Here is a 14,540-nt window from a genome sequence, read left to right as displayed (position 1 = left end):
GCATTTACAATGTTCTTTGCATCACCCATCGAGATCTTTTCTGTTTGCCTTGGTGGTGAGCCGCAGCAGAGCTTTGAGCCTGCTGTTGCACCAGCAATGGATAAAAACAGTCTTCCACAGACACAGCAATCACACTTCGGGATGCTCTTCGGCTTGGTTGTCCAGTTCGGGGAGGTCTCAAGAGAGTTTAGAAACCTCACATTTTCTTGAATGAGTGCCACATTAATAGGAATGTTTCTTGAACGAGCATCACTGAACCACATAAAAACAGCTTTATCAAAGTCGTTAAATGCAGCAGTTCGCATACGTTTGCAGCCCGAGATTTTTCTATTTTTGCTTGCTCTTTCAAGAAAGTTGACAGTGTTGATGGAGAAATTCCGAAGTCACTGGCAATGTCTTTACATTATTGCAGCTCTCGATTGCGGCAAAATGAAAAGTCTGCCATTTCTATAGGAGGGTGACAATGAGTTAAATTCCAATGGATGTTTTTCAAATATTGACAAGCAATAAGCAAAAGTTATCACTGAAACCACCAAAAACAAAAAGAGCAAAAAAAAAAAAAAGTACGAGGATAGTTGAAAGAAAGAAAGAAAAAAAAAATTAGTGTTTGTTTGGGGATCATTGTGTACAACTTAGCTGCGGCCACAAAACTAACTGCTCTGTGGATGATTCATTCAGGCATTTCAAGGTCTGGTGGGAACTTTGTTGAAATTAAAGTATCTGCTGAATGTATTTTGTAGTAACGAGATTTCTATAGACTCGTGTCATACGGGGAAACTGTCGGGACCATAAATATCTTTGTAAAGATATTCATTGTAACAAAACTTTACCTGTATGTGATGTTGCAGGGCTCAGTTGCCTCTTTTGGTGCCCATGACTGTTAAACAATCACAACAATGGTAAATTGTGTAACCTGTCATGCCACACCAAAACCCACGTGAGGTAGCATGTTCAGATACCAGAGGCAACATTTATGAAGGTGAAAGGGGAACCATCACACTGAAATCATGAGCAACTTCTTCTTTCACCCTCTTGTGCCAGTAGTTATATGTAAACAGATGAAATCCAGCTGCTACCAGTATGAACCATCTAAGTTAGTTTTTTTTTCTTTTTTTTTTCCGCAGCTAGCAGGTGGGAGTAATGTAGCTTTATGCTCATTGCCTCTTGGGATCAAATTTGCAGATGAACAGCAAGCAGGTTGTTAGAAAAAGAGCCCCCACCAAGGTCAAAGGGCAGCCACCTGTAACTCAATCTCACAACTGTGACTTTTCCCACAGCTCCCACGAGGCTATGCTGGCAGTACAAAGTTTGTATCAGCATTCGGCATGAACCCCACACAGAAATGGTTCTGAGTGAATGCAAGCCTCTGCTCAGTGGCTCCGACGCCTGTGCTGCAGTGTTTAGGAAGAAAGCCCACAAAGCTCTTCTGTCCTCTCAGTGAACAGTTTATGTGTGGGTTGCCCTACAATAACAATCCACGCTGGCCATAATAACAACCACAACAACAACAAGACTGCTTAAGAAAGCAGTCTTGTGAAGGCGTATCCTAGGAGTTTCTCTCTCGGACTAGAGCCGGGCCCAGCCTCTCCCGAGAGCACCGCCAGCTGTTCCTCCTCTTGGCACAAGGCTCCCTTTGAAGGCAGACCGGGTGCCTCGACAGAGAAACATTGTCAAGGCGAGGTTATGGGCAGCTGTTTGCCCCTGGGGGGGTGGGTGTTTAAGGAGCAGTGAGGTCATAAGAAAAAACAAACATTCATTAGTTTGTCCTGCCTGGGCTTTCGACTTCTCTACTGAATTAAGGCCAAGGATTTTAAAATCTAGTGCATGAAAATGACAAGGCAGGAAAGGACGGGCTAATTGTGAAACACGAGATCAGGGTGTCTCATGACTGCTGATCACCATTAAATGCTAGAGCAATGTTGGGGGTGGGGAGGAGTGTAGAAGGAAGATAAAGATGAAAATTCAAAGAATCTCCATGAAAATCAGCTGTGGGTCTGACAAACAGAGAAGGGACCATTCAAAAACCAATGATGCTGTATGGAGGAGACAGCAGCATTGTGGTTTTGCTCAACTCTGGCATGACTAGTGCAGACACAAAAACCCACATCAAACCTCTTCATTGCACTGTGATTGGGCTACCATAGAGATTGAGCTATACATTTTAAACAGCAGGTGGTCTGCACAGATTTGTCAGCTCAGTCAAACAAGGCCGATCCCAACATTCCTCAGCAATTTAAAGACGCCAGGCTAATAGCCTTGAGGCCCATGGTGGAAGGAAGTGGGAACAACAGCTAAGCTGGCTTGTACTGAACAGCAGGTGGCAACTGGAGGGACAGGATGGTTGGGATAGGGACTGCAGCCAAATGGCTAAGTCATGGCGTATCCTATGTCATCCGTATACTGTGAACTATAGGTCATTCAGTTTAAATTATATGTTACAGGAATTCATTCAAACAGAGCCAAAACTCAGCATGGCAAGTCTTTCACCTTTACTCCGTTGTTGAGTCGGACTGAGAACAACAATGTCATTCTGTGCGACTATCCTTGACATTTGTTTTAATTTTCAGCTTTTATCCACACTACTTTTCACATTCTCAAGAGCAGGGAACGTTTGAAAATGTCAGGGTGGCATTTCAGTGCAGACAGGTAAAAACAAAGCTCTGACAGATTCATGCTTATTATATGGCCCTTCACCGATTGGACTACACTCATTACAATGTCTCAGTTTGCCAATTGGTCAGCTTTTACAAAAGAATAACAAAAATTCTGGCATAACAGTCATAGAAATGTTGCTTTCTATGGCGCTTGTTGTGTTAACTACTTATATGCATTTAAATTGCATTCTGTGCAATTTTTAGAAAGTATGATAAAGCAATTACACACAAGTACAGAGTCATCAGTCATATATACTTCTGATTGTAGACACAGAACACACATGAAATGCATGTGTTCCAAATAATGATATAGTACTTACTCTATACAACTCTTAAGCAACTGACACGCAGGTAAACAGGTCTTGAGCTGAGAAAACTTTGTGCCCCTTCTGTGGTGGAGGTGGGTTGTGAATAGCAGGCGGCTTACCGACACATTTACAAGACAAAAGATGCTGACAGAGAGGTGCGAGGGGATTTAAGGTGGAACAGAACTACGAGTTTTTTCGCAGGCTTTGGTAATTTTAGTGTTAAAAGCAAAGACAGGTTGGCCTTTCACTGCCCTGACTTTCAAATCCATGAGCATATTAACCTGGGTTGGGACCACAGCAATGTTTGTATGGGTCACCGATTTTATAAGATAACACAGCATTCTCAAACCTGCATAATCTAACTTGGGGTCATGGAGTGCTTACTGCATTTATACAATGCAAATCATGCCAAGGATCAGGGGTGTCTCTCCTGACCTCTGACACTTTACAAAGGTGAGTGCACCTTATATCTGAACACTGTCTGTGAAGATGCTAGTTTCATGTCACTTTGAGAAATATGCTAACCAGGTTGTAAAATGCATACTAGGCAGGTTAATCTGTGATATTAATCCCAATAAGAAATACCTAGCCTTCACCTTTTAAAGCTACCAACACCCAGTATCCCCTTGCCATGTGTAACCAAAAACTTGGCTGCTATTTCAGTCCATGCACTTAAGTGCACCCCCCACACCAGCAGGCATCACAGTCAGACAAGTGAGTGACTAAGTAATAATCACTACACACAGCCATTTCATCCTAGCAGGATGAAGCTACTGACTCACAGCCATCTCACAGCAAGATAAGATCTGTGCCTCAACATCCAGGATATGGACTAAGAGAAGGCAGCTAGCAAACCTAGCACATCCTACTCCCTTCCTGGCTCTTTCAGCTATTGATGGACACTAAAGCTGCTTTCAGCCTAATCCTAAAAACATCCCTTAAATCAACTACCGTAACTTAATGGTGTTCAGCAGAAGCAGCCAGATATCATTATTTTAAAATGATTAATAGGCCAGAGCATCCAAGAGTGCCAACACTTAAGAGTACAGGATTATATTTCAAAGACTGTCCTCTCAGAGCAAGCAACATGTATACATTCAGGGATTGTATCCAACCTTGTTCAACATTTTGTTTCATTACCTAAAAGCATCTACTGTTTTATGAGGCAATGCTAACTGCCGTCACAACTGAAACAGAATTTGTCATCTACTATATAATAAAACACTAAGGTCTGTGCGTGTGTCCCATTTCTCCAAACAATCTCATTGGTCACTTTGGTTTTGGTGACTCAACTGAAAGAGGAAGTGTGAGTGTAAGATGCACAAGGAGGAGTAAGGGCGTAGCAGGCATGCTGAGAGAAAACTCCTTCAAAGATGGGAAGGATAAAAGCAAGCAGGGATGAGCAAATTGCCTCAAAATGACAGAGGCTGAGAAGCAAGAGTTACAGGAAAGCACTCAACAGAGAGAGCACCAGTAATGAATGGTTCAGACACAGGAGGATACTGAAGATAGGTAGCATTAAGAGTTATCAAATATTTTAACATTTATTCTATTACTTGACTTTGACATGTAACATGGCTAGTATTTTAGTTTTATTTTATCTCCTTATTTCTACCTGATTATCTCATTATTCCTCCATTTGGTTGTTATGATGGTGCGTGTCACTGAGAGCAAAGCTAGGTTTGCATGTGTGTGACATCACAGGGATTTGGTCACATGGTTTTGGTGGCCATCTCATTCAAGGCTAGCGGCATGCACTATTATTCAGTACATTTAAATGACTGCACAAAGCCATATATGAATAGATCAAATTGGTTACAAAGTCTATTATACCACCTCAGCTCCAATACTATTTTCATAATTTAAAAATAAATAAAAACCCGCTACATGTTAAGGATAGAAATTCAAAAGAGAAACTGACAGTAAAGACGCCATATGTACAACAATCCAAATGTTTTTTTGTGGAAAAGTAACCGAAGAATGAAAGGGTGCCTAGGTGAAAGAGCAACTCAATTCAATTGGGAGTCTCAATGCGTCGACTTTCCATTCTTTGCAAGCAGGTGCAGACAATGTACTGCCTTCGATGGGATACAAACCCAGAAACTGGTGGAGGAGCAGAGTTAAAGAGAAGCATGTTGAAGGTCTGGCCTGAATCCTGACATAATTCTCCTTCTCTACGCAGAATATTTGGGTGAAGAGAGGTGGAGCTCTACATGTCAAGGAGCCCAGCAAGCAGTCAAAAAGCTTTAACTACTCTTGTGGGAATCCCTTTGGGATGTTGGAAAGATGTAGCTGCAGTCCAAGTTTAGAACAGCAGAAGGCAGCTTCTGGCCTTTCAAGTAAACACCTGATGTGTGTCACACACACACACACACACACGACTGCCCACATGACAACCAATGAAAGAAATAAAATAAATTAACTTGAGCTGGGAGACCAGGAATCGATGACGGGGAGCCCGGGTCTAGGACACAAATGGCGATGGGAAAAAAAAAAAAAAAATGGGAGTAGAACTGAAGGTTTTTTGATAGGGGTACACAAGCAAGTACTAAAGAAGCCTAGTAGAAAACACAGAGGGATTACATCCACACTGTGTGTGCATGTCTGTGTGTGTTTATGAGAGAATTAGGACAATCATGCCAAAGAATGGAAGAAAATAAAGATGTATGCAAATCCCATATCAGGTTCTCTGGTTGCCAGGGGGATTTCCAGTCAAAGTGGCTGTGTAAATGTGTGGGTGTTCAAGGGTGTGTAAGCATACTTACGGAGTGTGTCTATCGATGTGCCCAGGTATGCCTTCTAAAAGGCATGTTGCTCCATGAGAGTCTAAATGACCTCAAAGTGGCATGCAGGTTTTCTAGTAACTGCGGCCATTTAATGTTTAGATGTGATGAGGGTGGGCAAACTACCCTTAAAACTTGTGAGCGAAAGAAAACAAAAGCTACAATTAGGTTATGCTTTGTTTATTATCAATGCTTTGGAAACACAAAAAATTACTGCAATGCTAAAAACGTTATCTAAAATTTGAATTTGACAGCCAGACAAAAAGAAATGAAGTGCAGTATGGCATTTTGATAACAGCCAATGTCTTTAGTTAACTATCATTTAACAAGATTCCAAAAGTATATTACCACGCTCCTAAGAGATGGATAAGTACAGTTTTTGTGGGTGATTATTTTTTTTTATAAAGCTTAAAGCATTTATAAGCATTTAGATGAAAATTTGTCTCTGGCTACTGGGACGTTCATTCCAGTCAAGCCCTCCAGGCATGTACAGTAATTTGTACGTAAATATTGTCCTGTGTGTCTGTGGTGGTTATATACACAAATGGTCGGTGCAGCTCATATTCACCACTTACTTGGGCAACTCAGCGCCTCCTTGGCTGTGATGCTCTTGTTGCAGGCATAGCACAGGGTGGTCCCCGACACGGTGATACAATTAAACAGGTGTCCATTGGTGTAGCGAGCCTCCCTCTCTCTTGACTCCTTTTCCTTCTCCTTCACACGTTCCTTTTCTTTATTCTGTAAACAGAAGAGACAGAAAACCCAGTTGTAGTTAAAGAGGCCACACAGTTGGAGTGAGGGACAGATGCTTAAGTCTCCTGCCTCCACTTATATCCCTTACTGGTGGGTCTGGGTTTTTTTTGTTTTTTTTTAAAAAAAGTAGCCATCTGTAGCCAACACAATAACATGGAATTGAATTTAAGATGGAAAAAACATGAATTTTAAGAATGCAATCTCCTTAGTAAAGCAGCTGCAGTGATTTAAGGATCATAGTGTTAATGCTGCTCAACAGACATATACATGTAAATATAAAATACCAGACAACCCGGGAATGAGAAGTCATATCCCGCATTATAAAGGACACAAAACATATTACAAGATTATTTAAGTTACATCAGATTTTAACAAAAGGCAGGGGTTTATGATGTTTTTGTGCATTCTCCTTCCTTTTAAATTCACTGTGTATCCCAATCAGTACTGTAAGCCAGTTATGGTCTTTGAACTTCACTGGCATTGTCGAACTAAACACAAACTGGAAAACACAGACCTACCAAGTAAAAACACCATGACACTAGGACTAGGTGGTTATTTGCAGTCGAAAATCCTGTAAGGTGGGATCCTGTGCTAGTTTTTATATAACAATTTGCTGAGGCTCTCCAAAGCCAAAGAATCAGTACATCAATAAATCCAATACTGGTGCTTCTGTTAAAATGTAAAAAAGGTAGCCACAAGGGGTGTTCGGCGCTTCGAGTATTTTTCAGAAAAATGTTAGCAGCCTGGCCACACGTGGAAAGATCAATGCATTTTAAAGGACAATTATGTGTAGGCACTGCTAAAGGCAACCTGCCGACAAGTACAATCACAGCTTGCAACCGAAAACATAATATGCAAGTGGAGACTGAGAAGATGAATCACAGCATAAACAAGTACATTTATTGTATGTTGTTTAAATCGCAAGTCGTTTATTACTTTTAGGACTTGGGTAAAGTGTCAATTTTAGATTATATTGATTCTAAGGGTTTTACTTTTTTTGTCCAATTTTTGGGTTGCACTGTAGTTAATGTTCAGGCACAAAGGGAACTTCCAGACTGAGTGTGTCACGTCTGGAAGTTCCCTAACTGTATTCATTTTGAGCACCTCAACCATGAAGGAAATTAACCACTTAGGTCCCTTAGGTAGTCTCTCCTGCTGTATTGACTGCATTTACTTGATATATGACTGAACAGAAGAAGAACATGCAAATATAATAGAACCCCGACTATCTGAGGAAATATGGACAGATGCTACCTCACATAGCTAAAAACTCTGATAAAACAGATAGCTGCTGTGGTGGGGACACTGCGCTGAGAAGATGGGGGTAGACACAAAGAACGATCAGCTAACGGCATCAGGGAAGCTCACCGTTCACACTGGACAGAAGATGGGTTACGTGGAAGACTGGTGAAGGTCTACATTTACTTCACCCCAGAAAGCGCTGGTTCAAAGCGGACCACAGCGCAAACCTTCGAACTAATGCTTCGTGGTGTGAGTGCACAGCAATTCGATTGGTGGTAAAGGTGGGATTTGCACGGTCGACAAAGCACAGACAAAGAGAGGGCTGAGACAGAGAGAGATCAGCTGATGTCACCAGGGAAGCACACCGCAAACACACAGTGGTCAAGGACAGTCTCTGCACAGCCTATGGATGGACCTCTCCATTTAGCTCACTCTGGAAAATGCTAGCCTCAGAGCCAGACAATGCAGGTTTGCAGGTCACCAAAGTGTATAAACACAAACTGAACAAGTGTACACAGACAACGCGGAGGACACACTGGTGTAGTTTGGGTTGATGCGTCATGCACACATACCCACAGCCATCAGCTCCTCAACTGCTTGCTCAGTACAGTAGAGGTTAAAAAGTAAAAATTATTTACACGCTCTGTACAGTTTTCACAGCAAAGGTTTAAAGAACTGCACGTAGTACATTGCACTTACAGGTTCACCCTCCGATAATGCAGAAACTCAGTAAATCAGTGTGCAGGTAATTGGGGTTTTTTACTGTATAACAAAAAAAAAAAAAAATAGATCACACACTGTAGGTTATGATGTCACTTTTTCAGTCTTCTGCACCAAACCACTATATAGTGTTTGCATGCTCCTTTTTAATGGTTTTTCATAAAAGGTTTGTGGAAGGAGGCTCATTTGAAATAACAGGGATGGCAGTTGCAAACCATGGAAGATGGTGAAAAGATTTTTCTGAAAAGGCACATGAACCTGACTGAATGTTAAAGTTAGGAATTTAAACCACCGTTTCATTAATTCATTCTGAGCTATCAATTGATATCCACTCTGATGGGCGGGAGGATATTAATAGAATTAAAACTGATCTTTGTAGGGCTCTTCACAGTAGAAAGGCTTAGTCTGCTGTAGTTAAGATGTACAGCAACTGACATGAACAACTGAAACAAAGTGATACTATTGTTGATATTATATGGAAGTGTGACATCTATTCTTTCATTGTATTTTCATTTTACAAGTGAATAATCTCCCAACACTGCTGTTGATGTTTCATTGTCCTTTCCTTGCATAAATAAAAAGGCAGTCTGCAGAAGCCGTTGAAATATTTTAAAGAGATCCAATGCAATAAACTGGACACTATAAAATTAGTGACACTATTTACAACAACACTTATTTACTATATAGCTTAGAGCAGACTACTGAATTTGGAAATAATAAATCCACATGACAAGAGTCTAATATAAACAAAGATGCAAAAGCCACCCTTCTCCTTCTCCTTTCTTTGGACATCTCTGGATCTGTGCATTGTTCCTGCCTGCTTCAAGATCTCCATTATCATTCTAGTAGCAAAAAAATCAAAGGTCACAAGCTTAAATGACTACAGACCAGTATCTTTAACCTCTGAGGCAATAAAGACCTTTGAATGCCTTATTATGAAATACCTCAAGAATGCTATGGAAGACTTCCTGAACCCATTTCAGTTTTCTTACAGAGCCATCCGGTCTGTGGATGATGTAGTGAATTTAGGTCTGAGCTTTAATTAACAACACCTAGATAGGTCAGGGGCATATGTAAGGATCTTGTTTGTTGACTTCATCTCTGCTTTCAATATAATCATCTCGGAGCTTCTAGATAAAAAAAATCATCCAGTCCAATCTGCCATTGGATCACAGACTATCTATGACTAGAATGCCCTCAAAAAACAAATATAAAAGTACATGCTAAGAGCTAAGCAGCAGTGAAGAGGAAAATAAAAGTGCTGCATCCTACAAATCCTGTAGCAAGGCAAACTGTTGGAGGTTGAGGTGTTCTGGACCAATTTAACACAACTAAAGTTATAACACTACAAAGGAGTTCAGAAGCTGCAGCAGCATTCAGTGTCCCCATTTGTTATGCCTTAAAAACAAAGCTGTCAGACGGACATAATTTGTCAATATTTCAAAGTTCAGGTTCAATTTTAAATTTACTGTCATGTGTAGTAGTTTCTCACAAACTTTAGCCAGTGCTGCAATACCAACAATAAAAAAATGAATACAAACACTGATTACATCACAATACATTACTCATAAATGCAAATGTTTCACTAATGGCAGTCAAGTTCAGAAGAGTATAGGCAAAGAAGATAAAAGTGAAGACAGAACAGAACACTGACCAGGCCTATTCAAGTCTGCGACTTCATCAGATTTCGCACTCCTGTGCACACGTGACGATAAATCAAAGCTCTCATAATATCACATGATATGAACTCCCTTCTCCCCATTCCGTCTGCTGTCCCTAATTAATAACATCTACCACAAATCTTCCTATTTCCCCTCAGAAGCTCATAAACAGGGAAACAAATGTTGAATTTTCAAATTTCAATTGATTTCAGGTGCAAAAACACTGGGAGTAGGCAGCTGAACATGGTGGAAGTTCAAGGCAGCATCTAGCACCTTTCTCAGGAATTTGACACATTCTCGGGTGGTGTTCCAACACACAAGCCAAAGATGTTTATGGGTCAGCAGCACAAAGAGAAACAGGCCGTATGCTCTGTGCAGAGGAAGTCTTCTGTTCCTGTATAGAAAAACCATGCCTCACAACCGGGAATGAGCTTGAAAACAAAAAGAGGCCCTATCTTAAAACTGACAAGCGTACAGATACTGTACTTGCAGTTGGCAAGCCAACTTTGTTATATAGCACTTTACACACAAAGTTGTCAAAAAGCAGCTGACAAACCTAATTTATATCATAGGTGGCACCAAAATCAAAGGTAGCAGTCTGTATTAAGCATTGACAATGTAACAAAACCAAGTAGTTACTGTAGCTACACACCAAATAAATCATCAGATATCTGCAAAGACTGGACACCTTTTAAACTATGTAGCCGCAACAGACCCTTGAAGCCAGAACAATGTGTATATAGCATGGTCAGAGATTTAAATATGTGTTTCACAAACCATAGGTAGATACACCCCGAAGCATGCCCTATACTTTAGTGATCCCGACTCATCTCAAATTCTGGGTCCTCTATACTACTAACCTCCCTGCCTCCCCAGTACCCAGCAGTCCTATTACTCTTACATGATGGCTTACAAATTCCAATGCACTTTGTTCTGCCCCACACAACTAGGCAGGCTAGGTTAATGTTGAACTAATGTATATCCAGGAATCATCAGGTACAAGGCATTTTTACTAACTCTGCACATGTGCACAACCATTGAGTGAATATGAACCTATGAAAAATATCTACCCAATTATGCATTTTCAGAAGCATGTCTAGTAGCATTCTGAGAATATACCATAACTTTAACCTGGAAAATCCTGAACAAGTAGGTATGAATGGATAGATAGACAAAGACCCAAACTTTACTGAAGCCAAGGATGTCTTGGAAATTCATCACCAATAGCAACCTGCTGATCTGTCAACCAGAGACACACGTAACTGTGATAAAAGTCATCATCTTCTCCTATCCCCAAGCGGAGCTCTACAAGTCAAATGATGAAACCTTAAGGGTATAAACGTCTTCGTCAAGACAAGGCAGACACTCTTTGGTTAATTTAAAGGCCCATGATGGAGAATGTGTGGGGACAGGTGCCAGGTTCACTTAGCAGTGCAGGACAGCTTCTCATGTTTTGCACCTCCATGTTTGGGTTAAAGCAGACCTCTCAGTTGATAGGGTATCTTTCTTCTGACCTCTTAATCAGCTATCAGTGGAAGAGACATCTGATATATGAGTGGATGTAAGAACCTAAATATTTGGAAAGCTTGGAAGAGTAGGATACAGGGAGCTTCTAAAATGCAGATAGCCATGCACAGTCTTAGAGAGAACTAGTCGGCTTGTAAAAGGAGGACCCAGACAGATGGGTATCAGGATCAGGTTGATTGACAGTACCTTTCCCAGCCAAGGAAGCCATTATTGACGAAGGACAGAGGGAGACTAGAGTACCTCTCAGAACCATTTGTTCTCCCAAAACAATGGTCTGGCTCCTGTTTGAAAACCTGCACAGCTGCATAGGAGTTGTAGATCTGTTGGGCAGCCCTGTTGTCCTCAGGTGCCACTAAAGGGATCTGCTGCCAGCATAGTCGGCAGGATTCCTGGCCATCTGTTTAGAGGGGACAATTAGCTTCCCGACCGGGAAAGACACCACAAGCTATCCAGTATGCCAATCCTTCTGCATCATCCTTTACAAATGATTTATTACATGGAAGATGACTAAATACATTCTTCAAAGACAGTATATTTTGGTTCATACAAAAACCAGCAAGATACCCACATGAACCATTCTTTCCCTGCCTGCTCTCCCACATTTTCCTCGTTCTTCCTTACATGTTTCAAGTGTATCCCTATGCTTGCCAGAAAGCCATCTGTATGGCAACCACATGCAGATCCTAGGACCTGCCTTACAAGCTTGATGGGCAACTGTAGAATTACAGGAGCTCTTCTTAACACAAGGGATGCATTAAACCAAAAGCTGAAGTAGGAAGTGACCCACTATACTTCCTCATTTTAACCATGAATACTGTTCAGTTTCCATGGAAACAAAAACAATTGCAAAAGCAGCTTCCTTGAATCAGCCAAGAACCAAAAACTGGCCAAGAAATTGCATTTTCAGGGTAAAAGAAGGCAAACAAAGCTGTACATGGAATCTGTGCGAGTTTGAGCAAGGACAAGTTCTGGTCATAACTTTGGGTCTGGATGCTCATGACAGGTTTCATATTTCAAGCAGATGACTGCCTGCTTGGTCAGCTGATAACATCAAATGCTTTGTCACACTTTTGACCCGCGTCTCATTACCTCTTGAGTATACATGCTTCCTTGTCATCTCACCAGCATGGCCTATAATGTTAGTGTCATGGGGCAACCCAAAAACTCTGAAAAAAGGTGTTGGCGCTGGATGGCTTGAAAACTTGAAAGGGCTTGAGCCCCCTAAATCAGAGAGACTAAACAGGAAGAGACTGCCAGCAAGAGAGGGAAACTGCAGAAAGATGGACGCAAGTATGAAGATTTGTCAATTGACAACAACCTCAGAAATAGGGGATCAAATGCCACTAAAATCTTGCTGGAATATATAAAAAAAAAAAAAAAAGAATGACTAAACTGCCTGAATGTGTGGAAAAACAAAATACTTATTGGTTACTATCAAATGTATTTGGTGTTTTTTGGTGCACTGTTACCCAAGGTGACACAGCCTCTGATCCCAGAAATACAGCTCACAAGTTGAGGTACAAAGACAGACCACAGGCACGGTTTTGAATTCTACATTTTAGGAGGAGAAAAGTTCACTGGCAACTGGGTTAATGAAAGGCAAGAAATTCAGCCAGGCAAGAAAGAAAGAAGATTAGAGTCAAAGCCCTTGGTGTTTGAAGGAAAAAGAAAGCAAGCTGCCTCCTTGGGCTGTTTGGAAGCTGCCTATGTAGCCCCCTAAAGGACCAGACTAGTTTTGAGGTGTTTAGTGCCCAGGTTTGCTTTTCTGTCTGCTAGACAAAACAAAAAAGACCTGGTGACATCTATATACGTGTGCAGTATGATGGCTTTACCAAATATTTGTATGTAACAGGTCATTCTGTAAGTACTAGCTGCTGACTAAGCAGACAGTAAGTATCAGACGCTGTTCTAGTGTTCATCTAATTTTAAAATTGAGACATCTAGAGCACATTCCAGATTGCTCAGATGTGTCCACCAGATGGAAATTATTGATACCCATTTTTGTCCTTGAAGACTGCAACTCTCGAAATATTGAAACATTCTAAAACTTTTTTGCGGGGGCAATGGCTTCCTTTCTTGTATTTAAGCATACTTATGTTCTTTGGTTCCAGGACATATTTTGTGCACATGGACAAAAGGTTTTACTTGACCTCTCTCTGCATAACAGTATCCCATAGACTTCCAAGTTAACAAAAAAAATGTTGTGGCCTTCTCAAGCTTTTAAAATAACTCTTTCAGATAGTCTAGGTGCATTAAACAAACCTGTGGCGTAAAATGCAAATGTCACATTAATCCCTGATGGCGAGTTAATGGTTTTGAACGTGTGACCTTTATCAGGTGTCATATTCTACTTCAGGTCACACTTTTGCTATGTGTTCTTCCAGGGTGTTCCATCACCTGTGCAATTGCTCTTACTAGCTTCAATGGCTCAGTGATTAAGAGTTAAAAGGAACAGGAAAACTGAGCTTCTGTAGTCAGTTAGTCATCATTGCCTCTGGAAAAGGATGTGACAATGTTGGGCTCAGCAGCAGTGTTAAGTTTAAAAGGCACAACTCAAGCAGCAACAGTCAAGTGTTGTTAGATGATCAAATTCCTATTAGGACTTGACTGGCACTGTTTAGACAGCAGAGACAGTTTGTGTGACGAAGGCTTCTACTAAGAGGGACTTCTTAAATGTAACACCACATCTCTACAGTTTACTAACGGTGTCATGGTTAGCAGTGTGGTCCACCAGCTAATTGCTTGGGTTGGACATCACAATGACACATGGGATTGTGTCCCATTTCGGTGACTCTTTTGGTAATCTTGTTAGAATTTTAATATATTTACGGTTTACTATTCTTAAAAAGGTACAGTCTACTCCTTGTAAACTTGTCTTGTATTTGTACTTAT

The 14,540-nt window shown here is 41.0% G+C and overlaps 1 protein-coding gene across 3 annotated transcripts in view; it reads right to left on the bottom strand.

Moving 5' to 3' along the window:
* arhgef1a (Rho guanine nucleotide exchange factor (GEF) 1a) overlaps positions 1-14,540 on the bottom strand; it is a 228,888-nt gene that overhangs the window by 69,528 nt on the left and 144,820 nt on the right. For all 3 annotated transcript variants that reach the window (XM_039767009.1, XM_039767028.1, XM_039767017.1), the window contains one exon: positions 6,321-6,483. In XM_039767009.1, the coding sequence (XP_039622943.1) occupies positions 6,321-6,483 (163 nt within the window). The remainder of the gene's footprint in view (positions 1-6,320; positions 6,484-14,540) is intronic.

Source organism: Polypterus senegalus, chromosome 1 (assembly GCF_016835505.1).
Source record: "Polypterus senegalus isolate Bchr_013 chromosome 1, ASM1683550v1, whole genome shotgun sequence".
NCBI classification, from domain to species: Eukaryota; Metazoa; Chordata; class Cladistia; order Polypteriformes; family Polypteridae; genus Polypterus; species Polypterus senegalus.
Note: the sequence above shows the minus strand (reverse complement) of the source record. Positions and strands in the feature narration are given on the sequence as shown.